At 55.5% G+C, this 22,276-nt stretch overlaps 1 protein-coding gene across 1 annotated transcript in view; it reads left to right on the plus strand.

The window, feature by feature from the left end:
* Nucleotides 1-22,276, plus strand: part of PLXNA3 (plexin A3) — a 130,808-nt gene that overhangs the window by 108,473 nt on the left and 59 nt on the right. The window contains exons 15-32 of the mRNA XM_075324609.1: nt 960-1,096; nt 1,309-1,479; nt 2,200-2,293; nt 3,526-3,768; nt 4,955-5,098; nt 5,264-5,498; nt 7,976-8,118; nt 8,520-8,776; nt 12,499-12,565; nt 12,676-12,822; nt 12,903-13,062; nt 15,262-15,365; nt 16,108-16,204; nt 16,289-16,479; nt 16,557-16,726; nt 16,826-17,038; nt 17,140-17,290; nt 18,584-22,276. The exon at nt 18,584-22,276 is cut by the window's right edge and continues 59 nt beyond it. Coding sequence (XP_075180724.1) covers nt 960-1,096; nt 1,309-1,479; nt 2,200-2,293; nt 3,526-3,768; nt 4,955-5,098; nt 5,264-5,498; nt 7,976-8,118; nt 8,520-8,776; nt 12,499-12,565; nt 12,676-12,822; nt 12,903-13,062; nt 15,262-15,365; nt 16,108-16,204; nt 16,289-16,479; nt 16,557-16,726; nt 16,826-17,038; nt 17,140-17,290; nt 18,584-18,679 — 2,820 coding nt within the window. The 3' untranslated portion in view covers nt 18,680-22,276. The remainder of the gene's footprint in view (nt 1-959; nt 1,097-1,308; nt 1,480-2,199; nt 2,294-3,525; nt 3,769-4,954; nt 5,099-5,263; nt 5,499-7,975; nt 8,119-8,519; nt 8,777-12,498; nt 12,566-12,675; nt 12,823-12,902; nt 13,063-15,261; nt 15,366-16,107; nt 16,205-16,288; nt 16,480-16,556; nt 16,727-16,825; nt 17,039-17,139; nt 17,291-18,583) is intronic.

A 22,276-nucleotide genomic window follows, 5' to 3' on the forward strand; every position in this document is an offset into this window, starting at 1 on the left:
CTGGGGCGCAGGCTCTGTGCTGGGGCGCAGGCTCTGTGCTGGGGCTTGGGGAGGGCGCAGGCTCTGTGCTGGGGCGCAGGCTCTGTGCTGGGGCGCAGGCTCTGTGCTGGGGCGCAGGCTCTGCTGGGGCTTGGGGAGGGCGCAGGCTCTGTGCTGGGGAGCAGGCTCTGTGCTGGGGAGCAGGCTCTGTGCTGGGGCTTGGGGAGGGTGCGGGCTCTGTGCTGGGGCTGGGGGGGTGCAGGCTCTCTGCTGGGGCGCAGGCTCTGTGCTGGGGCGCAGGCTCTGTGCTGGGGCGCAGGCTCTGTGCTGGGGCGCAGGCTCTGTGCTGGGGCTTGGGGAGGGCGCGGGCTCTGTGCTGGGGCTGGGGGGGCGCAGGCTCTGTGCTGGGGCGCAGGCTTTGTGCTGGGGCGCAGGGAGGGCGCGGGCTCTGTGCTGGGGCTGGGGGGGTGCAGGCTCTCTGCTGGGGCGCAGGCTCTGTGCTGGGGAGCAGCCGCTGGAAATGTCTGCGGTGCGGACTTGAAATAATGGCGCCCGGAGTTACGTGCGTAGATGGAGCTCTCGTCTGCGCACGAGCCTCCTCCAGCCCATTAATCTCAGCAGTGGGCTTGAGGAAAATGGCGCCCGGAGCTGGTGGGTGCGCAGATGAGATCTTTTGGGCTGAGCGCCATCTGCACACGTGACTCCGGCGCCATTTCTTTGAAGCCCGCACCGCAGACAGTTTCTGAAACGTGTCTGCCTCACTCCGCCCGCAGGGAGCATCTGGGCCCCCCGCCGCACCGCCCGCTGCATCACCTACCCCAGCACCGCCCCTGCCTCCTGTGACCCCCGCTCCACCACAGCTGCCGCCCGCTCTTGATAATACAGTAACTATATCCCGGCACTTCCCCTATAAATCACCTGCTTTTCTATTATCCTGGGGTTTTCTTTGCATATTATAAATAGTAATTTTTTTTCTACAGACCCCGACTTTTCATGAAGTGAGCCCCATGCGGGGCCCGTCCTCCGGGGGCACTCTGCTCACAATCAGCGGTAAAAACCTGGATGCCGGAAGCTCCGTGTCCGTCCTCATCCGAGACTCCGAGTGTCGATTTGTCAAGTAGGTCTTTTCTTTTCTTTGTCTGACACCAATGGGGGCTGCTGGGTTGTGGGATATCACAGTCACAGAATATGGATAAAACGCACTAAGGGGGTGGGGGACCATCAGAGTGCAGGCCTTTTCATCAGACCGATAAAGATCATTACTGATAAACATTATCGGCCGATCACATACCTAAAAAATAATCACTGATATCGGCACCACATCTCCAGGAGGAATTGGAGCGAAATCGTCTGCATCTCCCCGGCGTCGTCTCAGGGCCCCAGCCCCGCGGCCATCACTCTCCGGATAGATAAGGCAAGCATATGGAACCAAGAGGTGATCTACACTTACACCGAGGATCCCACCATCACCCGCCTGGAACCGGCGTGGAGTATATTCAAGTAGGTGTCCCATAGCCTCGCCCTATTGTGCCGTAGGCTCCCGTCAATGTTTCGGGAAGGGAAGCAATCAATACTTATGTATGTATGTGTGAAGTCACATTTACTGACATGCATTAGTAAGAGGGTTACGAATAAACACCAAATCTTTAAAGCCCCCCCTTCCTTTATTTTTAAAGCCCCCCTTCCTTTATTTTTAAAGCCCCCCTTCCTTTATTTTTAAAGCCCCCCTTCCTTTATTTTTAAAGCCCCCCTTCCTTTATTTTTAAAGCCCCCCTTCCTTTATTTTTAAAGCCCCCCCCTTCCTTTATTTTTAAAGCCCCCCCTTCCTTTATTTTTAAAGCCCCCCCCCTTCCTTTATTTTTAAAGCCCCCCTTACTTTATTTTTAAAGCCCCCCCTTCCTTTATCTTTAAAGCCCCCCTTCCTTTATCTTTAAAGCCCCCCTTCCTTTATCTTTAAAGCCCCCCTTTTCCTTATCTAGTTCCTCTTCTTCTTGAGTCAGTAAAAATAGAAGAAAAGTTTATATGTCAGTAAATTGTGCCGCGAAGCTGTTGGCAGCCCCTTATCACACCAGCCTCCCTGCTATCTCCCCCTCTGGGTGATACGGCTGATATCTGGTATCTCCGGTGCCACATTTGCTCCTTGTTATCTAGGTCGCAGCATGCTTTGTCTGATTGAAGGTCCTTTCTCCTCACTGTCTTGTGTATTATCTCCCTGCACAGCGGCAGTACCGCAATCACCGTGACCGGCACTCATCTGCTGACCATTCAGGAGCCCAAAGTTCGTGCGAAGTATTCCAGAAAGGAGACGAACAACGTGAGTATCTTCAGGATGTACGTGCAGGGCCGGCCTCAGGTTGTCGTGAGCCCTCAGTATTCCCCGTAAATATAATCACCCTTGTGAGCGGTCTCTCCCCCCGTGTACGCTCTCTTCTCCCCTAATACGCTCTCCTCTCTCCTAATACGCTCTCTTCTACCCTTAATACGCTCTCTTCTCCCCTAATGCACTGTCTTCTCCCCCTGTGCGCGCTCTCCCCCCGGTGCGCGCTCTCCCCCGGGTGCGCCTCGTCTTTCTTCTCGCCCCGCTTCGTGATGAGCGCAGCGTCTTTCTTCTCCGGCCCCGCTTCGTGATGAGCGCAGCGTCTTTCTTCTCCGGCCCCGCTTCATGATCAGCGCAGCGTCTTTCTTCACGCCCCGCTTCGTGATGAGTGCAGCGTCTTTCTTCTCCGGCCCCGCTTCGTGATGAGCGCAGCGTCTTTCTTCACGCCCCGCTTCGGGATGAGCGCAGCGTCTTTCTTCTCGCCCCGCTTCGTGATGAGCGCAGCGTCTTTCTTCACGCCCCGCTTCGTGATGAGCGCAGCGTCTTTCTTCTCCGGCCCCGCTTCGTGATGAGCGCAGCGTCTTTCTTCTGCGGCCCCGCTTCGTGATGAGCGCAGCGTCTTTCTTCTCCGGCCCCGCTTCGTGATGAGCGCAGCGTCTTTCTTCTCCGGCCCCGCTTCATGATCAGCGCAGCGTCTTTCTTCACGCCCCGCTTCGTGATGAGCGCAGCGTCTTTCTTCTCGCCCCGCTTCGTGATGAGCGCAGCGTCTTTCTTCTCGCCCCGCTTCGTGATGAGCGCAGCGTCTTTCTTCTCCGGCCCCGCTTCGTGATGAGCGCAGCATCTTTCTTCTCGCCCCGCTTCGTGATGAGCGCAGCGTCCTTGCTGCTGAGCGCAGGTGTCAGGTGACGTCACTGGCCTCTGCTCCCGGCTTATTACTATTCATAAGCCGGGACGCTGCGCTCATCACATAGTGCACAGAGACGGGGGATGGGGGAGACAGTTACACCGGCCCCATAGAACATCATGGGCTGGGGACACCGTTGGGCAAGCAGCGCTGACTGTGTCCCCAACAGCGAGTGGAACCCCTGATTCTCCAGGACCCCAGCACTTGCCGGGTTGTGACGCCGGTCCTGTGTTGGTTAATGGGTGTTTTGTCCCCCTTTCCCCCCCCCCCAATTCATATATGTCCCCCGCTGTCAGGATTATATCACAGTCCTTCTCGTTTTCAGACCTGTCAGATAATGAATGACACCCTGATGGTGTGCAAGGCCCCCGGCATTTACCCCTCCAGTGGCCAGATCGTTCCCGAGGACGGCGTCCCTCCCGACGAGTTCGGCTTCATCTTGGACAACGTGACGAGTCTCCTCACCTTAAACTTCACCTCCTTCACCTACTACCCCAACCCCGTGGTGGAGATCTTCGGGTCAGGCGGCGTTTTGGAGATCAAGCCAGGGTCTCACGTCATCCTCAAGGTGGGAAATGACCGGAAAATGGCCTCTTTGTTTTAGGACTTGGTCAGCGTCTTGGCTCCAGCTTTAAGTAGATAATTGGCAGATCAGGATGAGCGAGGATTACGGATTATCCGGGGATGAGGACGGTATTACACATAAGCAATGGCATGGTGTACATTTAATGCCTAAAACAGGTTTTATCAGATTAGGAGAAAAACAATTCTGCTGAGCAGCGCCACTCGTGGCTGTGGCTGGTATTGCAGCAGAGTCCTGTTCCTTTAAATGGGTTTTTAAAGGGTTTGACTCGTCTAATATCCTGAGACGCAACCACTGACAAGAAGTGGCGCTGTCATTGTGCCTCCATCTTGGCCTACACAATATGGCCCGAGACGACCACTGACAAGAAGTGGCGCTGTCAGTGTGCCGCCATCCTGTCCTATACACTATGGCACGAGACGACCACTGACAAGAAGTGGCGCTGTCAGTGTGCCGCCATCCTGTCCTATACACTATGGCACGAGACGACCACTGACAAGAAGTGGCGCTGTCAGTGTGCCGCCATCCTGTCCTATACACTATGGCACGAGACGACCACTGACAAGAAGTGGCGCTGTCAGTGTGCCGCCATCCTGTCCTATACACTATGGCACGAGACAACCACTGACAAGAAGTGGCGCTGTCATTGTGCTGCCATCCTGTCCTACACACTATGGCACGAGACGACCACTGACCAGAAGTGGTGCTGTCAGTGTGCCGCCATCCTGTCCTATACACTATGGCACGAGACAACCACTGACAAGAAGTGGCGCTGTCATTGTGCTGCCATCCTGTCCTACACACTATGGCACGAGACGACCACTGACAAGAAGTGGCGCTGTCATTGTGCCGCCATCCTGTCCTATACAATATGGCACGAGACAACCACTGACAAGAAGTGGCGCTGTCATTGTGCTGCCATCCTGTCCTACACACTATGGCACGAGACGACCACTGACAAGAAGTGGCTCTGTCATTGTGCCGCCATCCTGGCCTATACACTATGGCACGAGACAACTGCTGACGAAAAAGGCCATGTAATGCCCAGTGAGTGTCGTCCACAGGTCCTATTATAGTTAATGGGACCTGAGTGTTGAGTGCGTGCCCGCGCCGCCCCTTTAATGCTGACGATGGTTGTGATTGGACGATTCTTCTTGACGCTCGCTTTCAGGGAAGGAATTTTCAGCCTGCTGCCCCCGGAGGATCCAAGCTGAATTACACCGTGCTGATCGGGGACGTCCCGTGCTCTCTTACTGTGTCTGACACCCAGCTACTGTGCGACTCCCCCAGCCAGACCGGGGAGCACCGCGTCACTGTGAGTACTTAAATTCTGGGATCCAGTGGATCACATCTCCATATTCCACTTGGATCCCCACGCACAGAATTTCTCTTTTTTTTTTTTTTTTAGCCACTTAGGAAACTTTTTTTTTTAGCCACTTTTATCCCTTTTTTTTTTTTTTTTCTTGCTCTTCCCATACAGATCTTGGTGGGCGGGATGGAGTTCTCCCCTGGAAGTCTTCGGATCTACTCGGACAGCTCGCTCACCCTGCCGGCCATCGTGGGGATCGGGGCCGGGGGAGGGCTGCTGCTTCTGGCCATCATTGCGGTCCTCATCGCATACAAGAGGAAGACGAGGGACGCGGACCGCACGCTGAAGAGGCTGCAGATGCAGATGGATAACCTGGAGTCCCGGGTGGCGCTGGAGTGCAAGGAAGGTGGGCATCATTGTGCGGTGCTGCTCTGGGAAAGCTGGGTGACCAGTCCGGCAGCCATATTGGTGGTCACCCAGCTTTCCCAGACCCTCTTCTTCTGCGCAGTGATACTATAATAAGAGATAACAATGTTATGGTATCCAGTATTAAGTGCCATCATGCCAGGGGTTAATCGAGCAGCATGACCTCATACAAGCGTCTCTGCGCTTTCTTCTCCAGATCAATAAAGCTTTACACTACGGCGGTGGGGGGTGGGGAATACAATTAGGAGTAAGCATAAGCTAATGGCAGCGTGATTAATGATACACGGCGGAGGTAGTGCTGCATCGTCACTCTGATGAGACGATCGGGCACGTCGATGGCCATTCACAGAGATAACGGGGGGCAAGGTTTGGCGTCACGGTTTCCATTTTTACCGCATCCACTGCCTCTTTTGGGGCATCTGGAGGTGGTCGGGAAATGGCCATTGTGGCGCCACCTACCATGTGCCTGGCATCGTCACTCCGCCGGGGGAACTGATGAGACGATCGGGCACGTCGATGGCCATTCACAGAGATAACGGGGTGCAAGGTTTGGCGTCACAGTTTCCATTTTTACCACATTCACGGCCTCTTTGAGGCATCTGGAAGTGGCCAGTATGGCGCCACGTGCCTGGCATCGTCACGCCGGGGGGGGGGACTGATGAGACAATCTGACACATCGATGGCCATTCACCAAGATAACATGGTGTAAGTATTGGCGTTACGGATTCCATTTTTACCACATCTACTACCTCTTTTAGGGATCTAGAGGAGGTCGGGGAACGGCCATTGTGGCCAGTATGGTGCCACGTGCCCGGTATAGTCACTCCGCCGGGGGGACTGATGAGACAATCGGGCATGTCGAAGGCCATTCACAGAGATAACTGGGTGCAAGGTTTGGCGTCACGGTTTCCATTTTTACCGCATCCACTGCCTCTTTTGGGGAACTGGAGGTGGTCGGGAAATGGCCATTGTGGCGCCACCTACCCGGCGTCATCACTACGCAGGGGGGAACTGATGAGATGATCGTGCACGTTGATGGCCATTCACAGAGATAACGGGGTGCAAGGTTTGGGATTACGGTTTCCATTTTTACCGCATCCACTGCCTCTTTGGGGCATCTGGAAGTGGCCAGTATGGTGCCACGTGCCCGGTATCGTCACTCCGCCGGGGGGGGACTGATGAGACGATCGGGCATGTCGATGGCCACTCACCAAGGTAACAGGGTGCAAGGTTTGGTGTCACGGTTTCCATTTTTACCGCATCCACTGCCTCTTTTAGAGATCTAGAGGAGGTTGGGGAACGGCCATTGTGGCCAGTATGGTGCCACGTGCCCGGCGTTGTCACTACAACACGTCGATGGCCATTCACCGAGATAACGGGGTGCAAGGGTTAGCGTCACGGTTTACATTTTTACCGTATCCACTGCCTCTTATGGGGATGTAGAGGTGGTCAGGGAACGGCCATTGTGGCCAGTATGGTGCCACGTGCCCAGCGGCGTCACTATGCAGGGGGGACTGATGAGACGATTGGCCACGTCGATGGCCATTCACCGAAATAACGGGGTGCAAGGATTGGCGTCACGGTTTCCATTTTTACTACTTCTTTTGGGGATCTGGAGGTGGTCGGGGAGCGACCATTGTGGCCAGTATGGTGCCACGTGCCCGGCGTCACTACGACACGTTGATGGCCATTCACTGAAATAACGGGGTGCAAGGATTGGCGTCACGGTTTCTATTTTTACTACTTCTTTTGGGGATCTGGAGGTGGTCGATGAGCGACCATTGTGGCCAGTATGGTGCCACGTGCCTGGCGTCACTACGACACGTTGATGGCCATTCACCGAGATACCGGGGTGCAAGGATTGGCGTCACGGTTTCTATTTTTACTGCCTTTTTTGGGGATCTGGAGGAGGTCGGGGAGCGGCCATTGTGGCCAGTATGGTGCCACGTGCCCGGCCTGTGTGGTTCTTGCAGTCAGGATTTTCGGCTGCTCGCACATCTGTCACTGACATCTTCCCCCTCCTGGGACTTCATTAGTCAGATTGGATACAATAACAGCGCGCTCCCCGCAGACAGTAGCAGCTGTCCGTTCCGGCATCCCAAGGGCACGGCAGGCGCCGGGAGCGGCGCTGAGAGATGCTACCCTACAGGTGGAAGGAGACTATATACAGAACACCCCAAGCTCAGTGCGCCTCTATATACAGCTCAGTTTTTTTATTTTTTGGGGCACTTTTTGCATGGTTTCCAACTATCGTGCCCTCATGACAACCCTTCCTGTCCTCCCTCCCCTCCGATCCCTGTGCGCATCCAGGCTTCGGCCCGGCCTGTGTTCCGGATGGAGAGGGAGGAGTAAGCTGCTGCCCGCGATGCCACGTGGGGCACATACACCCACTTAAGTAATGTTGTCCCCAACTGCCAACCATATTGGTCACCAACTGCCATCTATTCATGTTTCCAGCATTTGCAGAGCTCCAGACGGACATCAATGAACTGACCAATAATATGGACGGCGTGAAGATCCCGTTTCTGGATTACAAGACGTACGCCATGCGGGTCCTGTTTCCCGGCATTGAAGACCACCCGGTGCTGAAAGAGCTGGACGTGAGTTATTCCCAGTATTGGTTTCGCAGGACCCTGGTCCGGTGGCTTGGTCAGTAGCCCCGGGCCGCCAGATCCTCGCCCTACCTGCCGCAATATTGTGTGTGGCACATATTAATCACAAGAGGCGCCAGATCCTCGCCCTACCTGCTGCAATATTGTGTGTGGCACATATTAATCACAAGAGGCGCCAGATCCTCGCCCTACCTGCCGCAATATTGTGCGTGGGGAAATATTAATCACAAGAGGCGCCAGATCCTCGCCCTACCTGCCGCAATATTGTGCGTGGCACATATTAATCACAAGAGGCGCCAGAGGCGAGGTTTGCCGAGTTCAGCTCTGGAGGCCGTGCTGATCCAGCATCTCGTTTCGCCGCCTCAATATGTCATTTTTATGTTTCGCAGATCCCTCCCAATGTGGAGAAAGCGCTGAGGCTCTTCGGCCAGCTCCTGAATAATAAAACCTTCCTCCTGACCTTCATTCACACCCTGGAAAACCAGCGCAGCTTCTCCATGCGGGACCGGGGCAACGTGGCCTCGCTGGTGATGGTCTTCCTCCAAGGACGCATGGAGTACGCCACCGTCCTCCTCAAGCAGCTGCTCAGCGACTTAATAGAGAAGAACCTGGAGAGCAAGAACCACCCCAAACTGTTACTGCGCAGGTGAGGACCCGTGTGAGGAGGGACCACCCAAACTGTTACTGCGCAGGTGAGGGGGGACCACCCAAACTATTACTGCGCAGGTGATAGGAGGGACCACCCAAACTATTACTGCGCAGGTGAGAGGAGGGACCACCCAAACCATTACTGCACAGGTGATAGGAGGGACCACCCAAACTATTACTGCGCAGGTGAGAGGAGGGACCACCCAAACTATTACTGCGCAGGTGAGGACCCGTGTGAAGGGGGACCACCCAAACTGTTACTGCGCAGGTGAGAGGAGGACCACCCAAACTATTACTGCGCAGGTGAGAGGGGACCACCCAAACTATTACTGCGCAGGTGAGAGGGGACCACCCAAACTATTACTGTGCAGGTGAGGGGGAGACCACCCAAACTATTACTGCGCAGGTGAGAGGGGACCACCCAAACTATTACTGCGCAGGTGAGAGGGGACCACCCAAACTATTACTGCGCAGGTGAGAGGGGGACCACCCAAACTATTACTGCGCAGGTGAGAGGGGACCACCCAAACTATTACTGTGCAGGTGAGAGGGGACCACCCAAACTATTACTGCGCAGGTGAGGAGGGGACCACCCAAACTGTTACTGCGCAGGTGAGAGTGGGACCACCCCAAACTGTTACTGCGCAGGTGAGAGTGGGACCACCCCAAACTGTTACTGCGCAGGTGAGGAGGGGACCACCCAAACTGTTACTGCGCAGGTGAGGAGGGGACCACCCAAACTGTTACTGCGCAGGTGAGGAGGGGACCACCCAAACTATTACTGCACAGGTGAGGAGGGGACCACCCAAACTATTACTGCGCAGGTGAGGAGGGGACCACCCAAACTGTTACTGCGCAGGTGAGGAGGGGACCACCCAAACTATTACTGCGCAGGTGAGAGGGGACCACCCAAACTATTACTGCGCAGGTGAGGAGGGACCACCCCAAGCTATTACTGTGCAGGTGAGAGGGGAGACCACCCAAACTATTACTGCGCAGGTGAGGAGGGGACCACCCAAACTGTTACTGCGCAGGTGAGGAGGGGACCACCCAAACTGTTACTGCGCAGGTGAGGAGGGGACCACCCAAACTATTACTGCGCAGGTGAGAGGGGACCACCCAAACTTTCTTTGGCGCTCCATTGGGAGACCCAGACGATTGGTGTATAGCTACTGCCTCCGGAGGCCACACAAAGCATTACACTAAAAAGTGTAAGGCCCCTCCCCTTCTGCCTATACACCCCCAGTGGGATCACTGGCTCACCAGTTTTCTGCTTTGTGCGAAGGAGGTCAGACATCCACGCATAGCTCCACTGTTTAGTCAGCAGTAGCTGCTGACTATATCGGATGGAAGAAAAGAGGGCCCATATAGGGCCCCCAGCATGCTCCCTTCTCACCCCACTTGTGGTTTGTAAGGTTGAGGTACCTATTGCTGGTACGGAGGCTGGAGCCCACATGCTGCTTTCCTTCCCCATCCCCCTGATGGGGCTCTGGGTGAAGTGGGATCTTACCGGCCCCCAAACCCTGAGGCCGGGCTCCATCCACAGACCCAGAGAACCTGCTGGATTTGGAGCTGAGTATCCTCAGGGACAGGGCCCTGCGACATTAAGGTACTCTGTGTCCCCGGGCAAGCGCGCACACACACACCAGCATTGCTGGGAGTGCTAGTGCGCCGGGGGGTAACAGCGCAGAGCGCTTGTGCTATTATTCACTGCAGCTTTGCTGAGTGAATTTATGTATTGGAAACGGCCGCGCCGGCCGCTGCTGGGTGTTTTACACTGTGGCGCGGCTGGGACTTCTGGTGCGCCGGGGACTTCCGCGCCGGCCGTGCACATAGGACGGCCGCGCTTATTACTCGAGTCCCCGGCTTTGCGGCCTAGTTTTCCTTTCGTTCCCGCCCCCAGCCCTGCCAGTCAGGGAAGGGGCGGGACGCTGTACAGTAAGTCAGCGCAGGGAGCTGGAGTCTGCTTTGCATTCTCCAGCCCCCTTCACTAGACTCAGTGGGACGCCGGGTTCCCGCTCTTGTCTCGGGAGGAGCCGCCCTTGGGGCCTCTGAGGGATGTTTTTTTTTCACTTTCTCGACTGTCACAGAAAGTGGCTTTTTTGGTAACGGTCACGTCTCTTCAGAGAGCGTCCGAGCTAGCAGCGCGGTCATCCAAAGCTCCTTTCCTGGTGTTTCACCAAGACAAGGTAGTGCTGCGCCTGATTCTGGGGTTTCTCCCTAAGGTGGTATCCCCCTTTCATCTCAGTCAGGATATCTCCTTACCTTCCTTTTGTCCTCATCCAGTTCATCGATATGAATTGGATTTGCATTTGTTGGATCTGATGAGAGAGCTCAGAATCTACTTTTCCCGCACGGCGTCCCTGCGCCGCTCGGATGCACTCTTTATACTTGTCGCTGGTCAGCGCAAAGGGTCGCAGGCTTCCAAAGCCACCCTGGCTCGATGGATCAAGGAACCAATTCTTGAAGCCTACCGTTCTGCTGGGCTTCCGGTTCCATCAGGGCTGAAGGCCCATTCTACCAGAGCCGTGGGTGCGTCCTGGGCATTACGACACCAGGCTACGGCTCAACAGGTGTGCCAGGCAGCCACCTGGTCGAGTCTGCACACTTTCACCAAACATTATCAGGTGCATACCTATGCTTCGGCGGACGCCAGCCTAGGTAGAAGAGTCCTGCAGGCGGCAGTTGCCTCCCCGTAGGGGAGGGCTGTCTTTGCAGCTCTAACATGAGGTATTTCTTTACCCACCCAGGGACTGCTTTTGGACGTCCCAATCGTCTGGGTCTCCCAATGGAGCGCCGAAGAAGAAGGGAATTTTGTTACTTACCGTAAATTCCTTTTCTTCTAGCTCTTATTGGGAGACCCAGCACCCGCCCTGTTTCCTTCGGGATTTTTGGTTGTTTTTCGGGTACACATGTTGTTCATGTTGAATGGTTTTCAGTTCTCCGATGTTACTCGGAGTGAATTTGTTTAAACCAGTTATTGGCTTTCCTCCTTCTTGCTTTGGCACTAAAACTGGTGAGCCAGTGATCCCACTGGGGGTGTATAGCCAGAAGGGGAGGGGCCTTACACTTTTTAGTGTAATGCTTTGTGTGGCCTCCGGAGGCAGTAGCTATACACCCAATCGTCTGGGTCTCCCAATAGGAGCTAGAAGAAAAGGAATTTACGGTAAGTAACAAAATTCCCTTCATTACTGCGCAGGTGAGAGGAGGGACCACCCAAACTATTACTGTGCAGGTGAGGGGGGACCACCCAAACTATTACTGTGCAGGTGAGGGGGAGACCACCCAAACTATTACTGTGCAGGTGAGAGGGGACCACCCAAACTATTACTGTGCAGGTGAGAGGGGACCACCCAAACTATTACTGCGCAGGTGAGAGGGGACCACCCAAACTATTACTGCGCAGGTGAGAGGGGACCACCCAAACTATTACTGCGCAGGTCAGGAGGGACCACCCCAAGCTATTACTGTGCAGGTGAGAGGGGAGACCACCCAAACTATTACTGCACAGGTGAGGGGGGGGACCACCCAAACTATTACTGCACAGGGGAGGGGGGGACCACCCAAACTATTACTGCGCAGGTGAGGAGGGGACCACCCAAACTATTACTGCGCAGGTGAGGACCCTTGTGAGTGGGGAAAAACATGGAAGCGGGTGGTCCCCATGCACGTTTCGTTTTCGGGCAGCTGTAGGGTTGATTTCTACCGGTTTCCTCGCAGGACGGAGTCGGTAGCAGAGAAGATGCTGACGAATTGGTTCACCTTCCTGCTGTATAAGTTCCTGAAGGTGAGGACATGGAGCGGATCCGTGGCACTATCCGGCTCACGTGGTGCCCTGCGTTGTACCGTGACTGTATATAGGGCGTTGGTGATGGTATATGGCACCTTTCTTCCCAGGAATGTGCCGGAGAGCCGCTCTTCATGCTTTTCTGTGCCATCAAGCAACAGATGGAGAAGGGACCTATAGACGCCATCACCGGGGAGGCGCGCTACTCACTGAGCGAGGACAAGCTCATCCGCCAGCAGATTGACTACAAAGTCCTGGTTAGTGCTGGTCCCTGCGGGGGTCTCCTGCCCGGTCTTGATGGCTGACATCGCCCTGACGGACTCCTCTTCCCTTGCAGACCCTGAGCTGCATCTGTCCAGACAGCGAGAACGGCACCGAGATCCCCGTAAAGGTCCTGAACTGCGACACGGTCACTCAGGTGAAGGACAAACTGCTGGACGCCGTGTACAAGGGAATCCCCTACACCCAGAGGCCGAAGGCCGAGGACATGGACCTCGGTGAGGACATCGGGGCCGGGCGCGGGGAGGGTTATCTGACTATTGTGCGGGAAAACTTCTAGCAGGAGCTTCTGTTCCAAACATGAGGAAGATCTCTGCTTGCGGAGGGTCTTGTGGGGTGTTCCCGGTATACAGAGGGTCTTGTAGGGTGTTGCCGGTATATGGAGGGTCTTGTGGGGTGTTCCCGGTATACGGAGGGTCTTGTGGGGTGTTCCCGGTATACAGAGGGTCTTGTGGGGTGTTCCCGGTATACAGAGGGTCTTGTAGGGTGTTGCCGGTATATGGAGGGTCTTGTGGGGTGTTCCCGGTATAAGGAGGGTCTTGTGGGGTGTTCCCGGTATACGGAGGGTCTTGTGGGGTGTTCCCGGTATACGGAGGGTCTTGTGGGGTGTTCCCGGTATACGGAGGGTCTTGTGGGGTGTTCCCGGTATACGGAGGGTCTTGTGGGGTGTTCCCGGTATACGGAGGGTCTTGTGGGGTGTTCCCGGTATACGGAGGGTCTTGTGGGGTGTTCCCGGTATACGGAGGGTCTTGTGGGGTGTTCCTGGTATACGGAGGGTCTTGTGGGGTGTTCCCGGTATACAGAGGGTCTTGTGGGGTGTTCCCGGTATACAGAGGGTCTTGTAGGGTGTTGCCGGTATATGGAGGGTCTTGTGGGGTGTTCCCGGTATAAGGAGGGTCTTGTGGGGTGTTCCCGGTATACGGAGGGTCTTGTGGGGTGTTCCCGGTATACGGAGGGTCTTGTGGGGTGTTCCCGGTATACGGAGGGTCTTGTGGGGTGTTCCCGGTATACGGAGGGTCTTGTGGGGTGTTCCCGGTATACGGAGGGTCTTGTGGGGTGTTCCCGGTATACGGAGGGTCTTGTGGGGTGTTCCCGGTATACGGAGGGTCTTGTGGGGTGTTGCCGGTATATGGAGGGTCTTGTGGGGTGTTCCCGGTATACGGAGGGTCTTGTGGGGTGTTCCCGGTATACGGAGGGTCTTGTGGGGTGTTCCCGGTATACGGAGGGTCTTGTAGGGTGTTGCCGGTATACGGAGGGTCTTGTGGGGTGTTCCCGGTATAAGGAGGGTCTTGTGGGGTGTTCCCGGTATACGGAGGGTCTTGTGGGGTGTTCCCGGTATACGGAGGGTCTTGTGGGGTGTTCCCGGTATACGGAGGGTCTTGTGGGGTGTTCCCGGTATACGGAGGGTCTTGTGGGGTGTTCCCGGTATACGGAGGGTCTTGTGGGGTGTTCCCGGTATACGGAGGGTCTTGTGGGGTGTTCCCGGTATACGGAGGGTCTTGTGGGGTGTTCCCGGTATACGGAGGGTCTTGTGGGGTGTTCCCGGTATACAGAGGGTCTTGTGGGGTGTTCCCGGTATACGAAGGGTCTTGTGGAGTGTTCCCGGTATAAGGAGGGTCTTGTGGGGTGTTTCCGGTATAAGGAGGGTCTTGTGGGGTGTTCCCGGTATAATGAGGGTCTTGTGAGGTGTTCCCGGTATACGGAGGGTCTTGTGGGGTGTTCCCGGTATACGGAGGGTCTTGTGAGGTGTTCCCGGTATACGGAGGGTCTTGTGGGGTGTTCCCGGTATAAGGAGGGTCTTGTGGGGGTGTTCCTGGTATAATGAGGGTCTTGTGAGGTGTTCCCGGTATACGGAGGGTCTTGTGGGGTGTTCCCGGTATAAGGAGGGTCTTGTGGGGTGTTCCCGGTATAAGGAGGGTCTTGCGGGGGGTGTTCCCGGTATACGGAGGGTCTTGCGGGGTGTTCCCGGTATAAGAAGGGTCTTGTGGGGTGTTCCCGGTATAAGGAGGGTCTTGTGGGGTGTTCCCGGTATAAGGAGGGTCTTGTGGGGTGTTCCCGGTATACGGAGGGTCTTGCGGGGTGTTCCCGGTATAAGAAGGGTCTTGTGGGGTGTTCCCGGTATAAGGAGGGTCTTGTGGGGTGTTCCCGGTATAAGGAGGGTCTTGTGGGGTGTTCCCGGTATACGGAGGGTCTTGCGGGGGTGTTCCCTGTATACAGCAGAACAGAGCATTGTAATTATGAAAGATTTGAGCATTGCCCATCACCGGAAGCTCCTCCAGGTCACTGGTCGTTCCTGATCGCAGTGGATAACCCGTAGGTTGTAGTCCATGAATTCTTATACCTAAGCGCGGCCGAGGCAGGAGGAGGTGGTAGATTGTAGATCTGACAATATGGCCTCTCTTCTGGGCTGTTTGCAGAGTGGCGTCAGGGGCGCATCACCCGCATCGTTCTTCAGGATGAGGACGTCACCACCAAGATCGAGTGTGATTGGAAGAGGCTGAACTCGCTAGCGCACTATCAGGTGAGGGCGCTGCGCTTGTCCACCATCCTCCTGACCAGGTTGTGCCCTTGGTTTTCCACTGACTGCCATGTCTTCTGCTTGGTTTTCCACTGACCGCCATGTCTTGGGCTTGGTTTTCCACTGACCGCCATGTCTTGGGCTTGGTTTTCCACTGACCGCCATGTCTTGGGCTTGGTTTTCCACTGACCGCCATGTCTTGGGCTTGGTTTTCCACTGACCGCCATGTCTTGGGCTTGGTTTTCCACTGACCGCCATGTCTTCTGCTTGGTTTTCCACTGACCGCCATGTCTTCTGCTTGGTTTTCCACTGACCGCCATGTCTTCTGCTTGGTTTTCCACTGACCGCCATGTCTTCTGCTTGGTTTTCCACTGACCGCCATGTCTTGGGCTTGGTTTTCTTTTGACCGCCATGTCTTGGGCTTGGTTTTCCTTTGACCGCCATGTCTTGGGCTTGGTTTTCCACTAACTGCCATGTTTTGTGCTTGGTTTTCCACTCACCGCCATGTCTTGGGCTTGGTTTTCCACTGACCGCCATGTCTTGGGCTTGGTTTTCCTTTGACCGCCATGTCTTGGGCTTGGTTTTCTTTTGACCGCCATGTCTTGGGCTTGGTTTTCCTTTGACCGCCATGTCTTGGGCTTGGTTTTCCACTCACCGCCATGTCTTGGGCTTGGTTGTCCACTGACCACCATGTCGTGGGCTTGGTTGTCCACTGACCATCATGTCTTGTGCTTCTCTCCATCAGGTCACAGACGGGTCCACCGTGGCTCTGATCCCCAAGCAGGTGTCCGCATACAACATCACCAACTCGTTCACCTTCACGCGCTCGCTCAGTCGGTACGGTAGGTATCGGCGCTCACACCGGGCCGCCATAGCGGGCTGTTTCTGGTATACGCCATATACTTGACGTCTCCTTCCTTTTTCAGAGAGTTTGCTCCGCACCTCCAGCAGCCCCGACAGTTTACGCTCTCGCGCCCCAATGATCACCCCCGACCAAGAAACCGGCACCAAACTCTGGCATCTCGTAAAAAATCACGACCACACGGACCATAAGGAGGGCGACCGCGGCAGCAAGATGGTGTCGGAGATCTACCTTACCCGGTTGCTGGCCACAAAGGTGAGGGCGGCGCCGGCGATGGCGGCAGTGATTGCGGGTGACTGAGGCTGACTCTGCTCCTCTACTGCCCCCTACAGGGAACTCTTCAGAAGTTTGTGGACGACCTGTTTGAGACGGTGTTCAGCACGGCGCACCGGGGCAGCGCCCTCCCGCTCGCCATCAAGTACATGTTTGACTTTTTAGACGAGCAAGCGGACCGGAGGCAGATCACCGACCCGGATGTCCGGCACACGTGGAAGAGCAACTGGTAAGTAGCGCAAAGTGCACCAGAAGCCGCGCGGCACTTGTGGTTACCCCCTCCCCCACACGTAGCAGATTCGAGCCTCCATTTTTAACCCTTTTCTAGCTTGCCGCTCCGCTTCTGGGTCAACGTAATAAAGAACCCGCAGTTCGTCTTTGACATCCACAAGAACAGCATCACCGACGCCTGCCTGTCCGTGGTGGCCCAGACCTTCATGGACTCGTGCTCCACCTCCGAGCACCGCCTCGGGAAGGACTCGCCAAGCAACAAGCTCCTGTACGCCAAGGACATCCCCAACTACAAGACCTGGGTGGAGCGGTGAGTGGAGGGCAGGGTGGGATGCGTGGTCTCTACAGCGCCCCTCTGGGCCGGATCTGGTATTGCACCCCGGTCACATTCCCGGTTATCTTCCCGCACAGATATTACAGGGACATCAACAAGATGCCTGCAATCAGCGACCAGGACATGGACGCCTACCTGGTGGAGCAGTCACGGCTGCACGCCAACGAGTTCAACTCCCTCAGCGCGCTCAGCGAGCTCTTCTTCTATGTGAACAAATACCGGGAAGAGGTGAGCGGATGTCGGGGGGCTCATACAGATTGAGTCTTAAAGGGGCTGTCCAATGCTGTCAGGTTGTCAGTACCAGATCGGTGTAGGTCCCGGACCCCCGCTGTCTGCAGCTTTTGTGGCGGTCTGATTCCAGAGCCGCTCAGCTCCATACACAGACTAGTGCCCATTGTCGGTACTACAGCTCTGCTCCCAGTTGCATCAATAAGAGCTGAGCTGCAGTACCTGAGAACGGCCATTGCTCAGTATATGGCGCTGTTCTGCAGTACCTGAGAACGGCCACTGCTCAGTATATGGCGCTGTGCTGCAGTACCTGAGAACGGCATTGCTCAGTATATGGCGCTGTGCTGCAGTACCTGAGAACGGCCATTGCTCAGTATATGGCGCTGTTCTGCAGTACCTGAGAACAGCCACTGCTCAGTATATGGCGCTGTTCTGCAGTACCTGAGAACGGCCACTGCTCAGTATATGGCGCTGTGCTGCAGTACCTGAGAACGGCATTGCTCAGTATATGGCGCTGTGCTGCAGTACCTGAGAACGGCCATTGCTCAGTATATGGCGCTGTGCTGCAGTACCTGAGAAAGGCCACTGCTCAGTATATGGCGCTGTGCTGCAGTACCTGAGAATGTCCACTGCTCAGTATATGGCGCTGTGGTGCAGTACCTGAGAACGGCCACTGCTCAGTATATGGCGCTGTGCTGCAGTACCTGAGAACAGCCACTGCTCGGTATATGGCGCTGTGCTGCAGTACCTGAGAACGGCCACTGCTCAGTATATGGCGCTGTGCTGCAGTACCTGAAAATGGCCACTGCTCAGTATATGGCGCTGTGCTGCAGTACCTGAGAATGGCCATTGCTCAGTATATTGTGCTGTTCTGCAGTACCTGAGAATGGCCACTGCTCAGTATATGGCGCTGTTCTGCAGTACCTGAGAACGGCCACTGCTCAGTATATGGTGCTGTTCTGCAGTACCTGAGAACGGCCACTGCTCAGTATATGGCGCTGTTCTGCAGTACCTGAGAACGGCCACTGCTCAGTATATGGTGCTGTTCTGCAGTACCTGAGAATGGCCACTGCTCAGTATATGGCGCTGTGCTGCAGTACCTGAGAACGGCCACTGCTCAGTATATGGCGCTGTTCTGCAGTACCTGAGAACAGCCACTGCTCAGTATATGGCGCTGTTCTGCAGTACCTGAGAACAGCCACTGCTCAGTAATGCAGGTGCAGGGCCACCAAGACTATGGACAGACGAGCCGTGAGTGCGGGGTGGTAATGGCTTCTCCTCTTCATCCTTTAGATCCTCACCGCCCTGGACCGCGATTCTTACTGCCGGAAACACAAACTGCGGCAGAAGCTGGAACAAGTTATTAACATGGTCTCCAGTAACAGCTGAATCGCGGGAATCTCCCCTCTCTGCCCCTTCTACCCCCTCAACCTTAACTCCCCAGGACCCCAAGAGGAATCAGAAACTGATAGATAGGGGCCCGACTGGAGGCCAACATGACCGCAAGGTGACTACGAGGGGTGACGGGCAAACGTGCAAAGCTATGGCACTGCCGCAGAGACTCAACACGAGCCACCGATGGGACCTGTGTGACCAGCGCCGGAATCTTCTACCCAGGTTAACAGCAGATCTTCACCAGCCATGGCACACAGCGCCGTCCCATGGCTTGCCCATTCCTCATCTTTCTTCTACGTCCGTGTGACAAGGTGCCCGTCTTTCAGTGCCTTGTGCTGGGGAGAGCAGAGCGGAGACTGCACACCACTGTAATACTCCTTTGTGACCACTGGGTGGTGCTGGTGTGCACCACTAATACTCCTTGTGACCACTGGGTGGTGCTGGTGTGCACCACTAATACTCCTTGTGACCACTGGGTGGTGCTGGTGTGCACAACAGCGTTCAAGCTCCGCAAACTCCTTAAAGGGACCACGTCCTCACCCAGCACCGCCCCTCTGTCCCTGGACTCCCTCGCCGATCAGGAGCCTGTGCACAGCGAGGACATGACTGATTTGGTAAAGTGAAGCCATATGACTCAGAGGGACGCCTGCCCCCCTCCCCCGCCCCAGTGTTTGTGACGATCCACTAATAATCTCAGTGCACTATTGTACCCCCCTCTCCCCAGTTTATTGCTGCTCCTCATATGTGTTTTCAGTGCATCCCCCCCAGACTTTTGTGGAGAGCAGGTGGAGCGACTACATATCTGTGACGTGAAACGAGGGGGTCCCCAGATTAGGTCTGCTAGGTAGGGGGGACCCCGTTATGTTATGCGATTTGTGCCATGCGGTATCTAAGCTGCTGTGGATGTGTGCGGGCGCCCGGCCGGTCCCACCTCTCACCTCCGTCCCCCCTGTGGGAAGGCCGGGGTCCGCGCACGTGGTGCAGGGTCACACCGAAGCTTCGGAACCAGGCAATAGACCTGATTTTGTTTTTAGGTGTATTTTATGATTTTTTAGCGCTCGGCCTCCTGGTTTAACCCTTCACCTGCCGGGAGCACTCGGCGCCCTCCCCTCCCCCTCCTGTGTGTGTATGTGCGGCGGGCACACGCTGGGGTGCGTTCAGTCCAGGCTCTGGTATCTAGACCTTGGTTTATATATTTAATTTTATTTATTTAATTTATTCCTGTCGTCTCCTGCGCTGCAGTGTGTGAGCCGTGCGAGTGGTGTGAGGGTTGTGACCGAGACACGGGACCCCGAGGATGTGAGCAACGTACCCCCCGCCCTCCTCCGGGCAATTAGCCCTGAGTTACCCCCGCCCTCCTCCGGGCAATTAGCCCTGAGTTACCCCCGCCCTCCTCCGGGCAATTATCCCTGAGTTACCCCCGCCCTCCTCCGGGCAATTAGCCCTGAGTTACCCCCGCCCTCCTCCTGACACTCTGACATGAATACTCCTTCTCTCCTCCTAGCACTCTGACCTGAATACTCCTTCCCTCCTCCTGGCACTCTGACCTGAATATTCCTTCCCTCCTTCTAGCACTCTGACCTGAATACTCCTTCCCTCCTTCTAGCACTCTGACCTGAATACTCCTTCCCTCCTTCTAGCACTCTGACCTGAATACTCCTTCCCTCCTTCTAGCACTCTGACCTGAATACTCCTTCCCTCCTTCTGGCACTCTGACCTGAATACTCCTTCCCTCCTTCTAGCACTCTGACCTGAATACTCCTTCCCTCCTTCTAGCACTCTGACCTGAATACTCCTTCCCTCCTTCTAGCACTCTGACCTGAATACTCCTTCCCTCCTTCTGGCACTCTGACCTGAATACTCCTTCCCTCCTTCTAGCACTCTGACCTGAATACTCCTTCCCTCCTTCTAGCACTCTGACCTGAATACTCCTTCCCTCCTTCTAGCACTCTGACCTGAATACTCCTTCCCTCCTTCTAGCACTCTGACCTGAATACGCCTTCCCTCCTTCTGGCACTCTGACCTGAATACTCCTTCCCTCCTTCTAGCACTCTGACCTGAATACTCCTTCCCTCCTTCTAGCACTCTGACCTGAATACTCCTTCCCTCCTTCTGGCACTCTGACCTGAATACGCCTTCCCTCCTTCTGGCACTCTGACCTGAATACGCCTTCCCTCCTTCTGGCACTCTGACCTGAATACTCCTTCCCTCCTTCTGGCACTCTGACCTGAATACTCCTTCCCTCCTTCTAGCACTCTGACCTGAATACGCCTTCCCTCCTTCTAGCACTCTGACCTGAATACTCCTTCCCTCCTTCTGGCACTCTGACCTGAATACTCCTTCCCTCCTCCTAGGACTCTGACCTGAATACTCCTTCCCTCCTTCTAGCACTCTGACCTGAATACTCCTTCCCTCCTCCTAGGACTCTGACCTGAATACTCCTTCCCTCCTCCTGGCACTCTGTCCTGGTGTGAGGTGTTATGGCGGCGTGCCGTCACACTGCCATGCTCCTGTTTGTATGTGACTTGCCCCTCTGGGTGTGTGGTGGTCGGCCCGGATCTCCACTGCCAGCTGATTGCTTGCGCCTTCCCCCCTCGCCCTCTTTTATTTATTGGGGACCCAAACCAAAGCATATACTAGAAAGCAATAACCGACCACACGCCGGCATCTCATTGCTTCTTAGTTTTTTTCCCTCCATGTTTTTCCGCTTGTGCTGCCTCCTGCCCACTGCTGCCCCTGGTTGTGCACTGTCTAGGGGGCGCCCCGTTTGCCAGGCTGTTCACCTGCTGCCCCCCATGCCATGCTGCCGCTCCCGTGTCCGTGGCATGGCTGTGTGCATCGCTCATGCCAGTCATCAGGCGTGGGTACCCGCCTACCCTCCGCCCTCCCCAGGTAAGGGGCGCGTGACTGCCAATGTTCTTCTTTGCCAAACTGGAAACATTCCATAGTAGCGTGGGCGTGCGTGCGGTGTGAGTGTGCCCCTACCCCACGGTCCCTCACACGTGCAGGGCTCCCGCGGTGTGAGTGCGCCCCTACCCCATGGTCCCTCACTCGTGCAGGGCTCCCGCGGTGTGAGTGTGCCCCTACCCCACCGTCCCTCACTCGTGCAGGGCTCCCGCGGTGTGAGTGTGCCCCTTCCCCACCGTCCCTCACACGTGCAGGGCTCCCGCGGTGTGTGTGTGTGTGTGTGTGTGTGTAAATATGAAGAAGCATATATATATATATTTTGTAAATGTGTGTCCGCCCCTCCGTCCCCCCTCCTCATCCTCCTACATATATAACCCCTTCACAATCCCTGCCATCTCCTGCCGGAAGATTGGCCACCTGTTCAGATGGGTTTGGGTTTTTTTTGTTGTTTTTTTTTTTCTTGTCCAGCATCCAAGGGGTTAAAAAAAATCTCCACCACTGAATGAAGGGATTTAGGTGCCTTAGTAACATACTCCACCCCACAGGGTCCGACGCAGCGGCGACACCACCACCCGGGCAGGGTCCACAGTATTTTATCAGCACTTTATGTCTACGGTGGCAGCGGATCCGATACTGTGAGCATGGCGGATTTATTTAATGATGGATTTTATTTTTTATTTTATT

The sequence above is a fragment of the Anomaloglossus baeobatrachus genome, chromosome 9 (assembly GCF_048569485.1).
Source record: "Anomaloglossus baeobatrachus isolate aAnoBae1 chromosome 9, aAnoBae1.hap1, whole genome shotgun sequence".
NCBI classification, from domain to species: Eukaryota; Metazoa; Chordata; class Amphibia; order Anura; family Aromobatidae; genus Anomaloglossus; species Anomaloglossus baeobatrachus.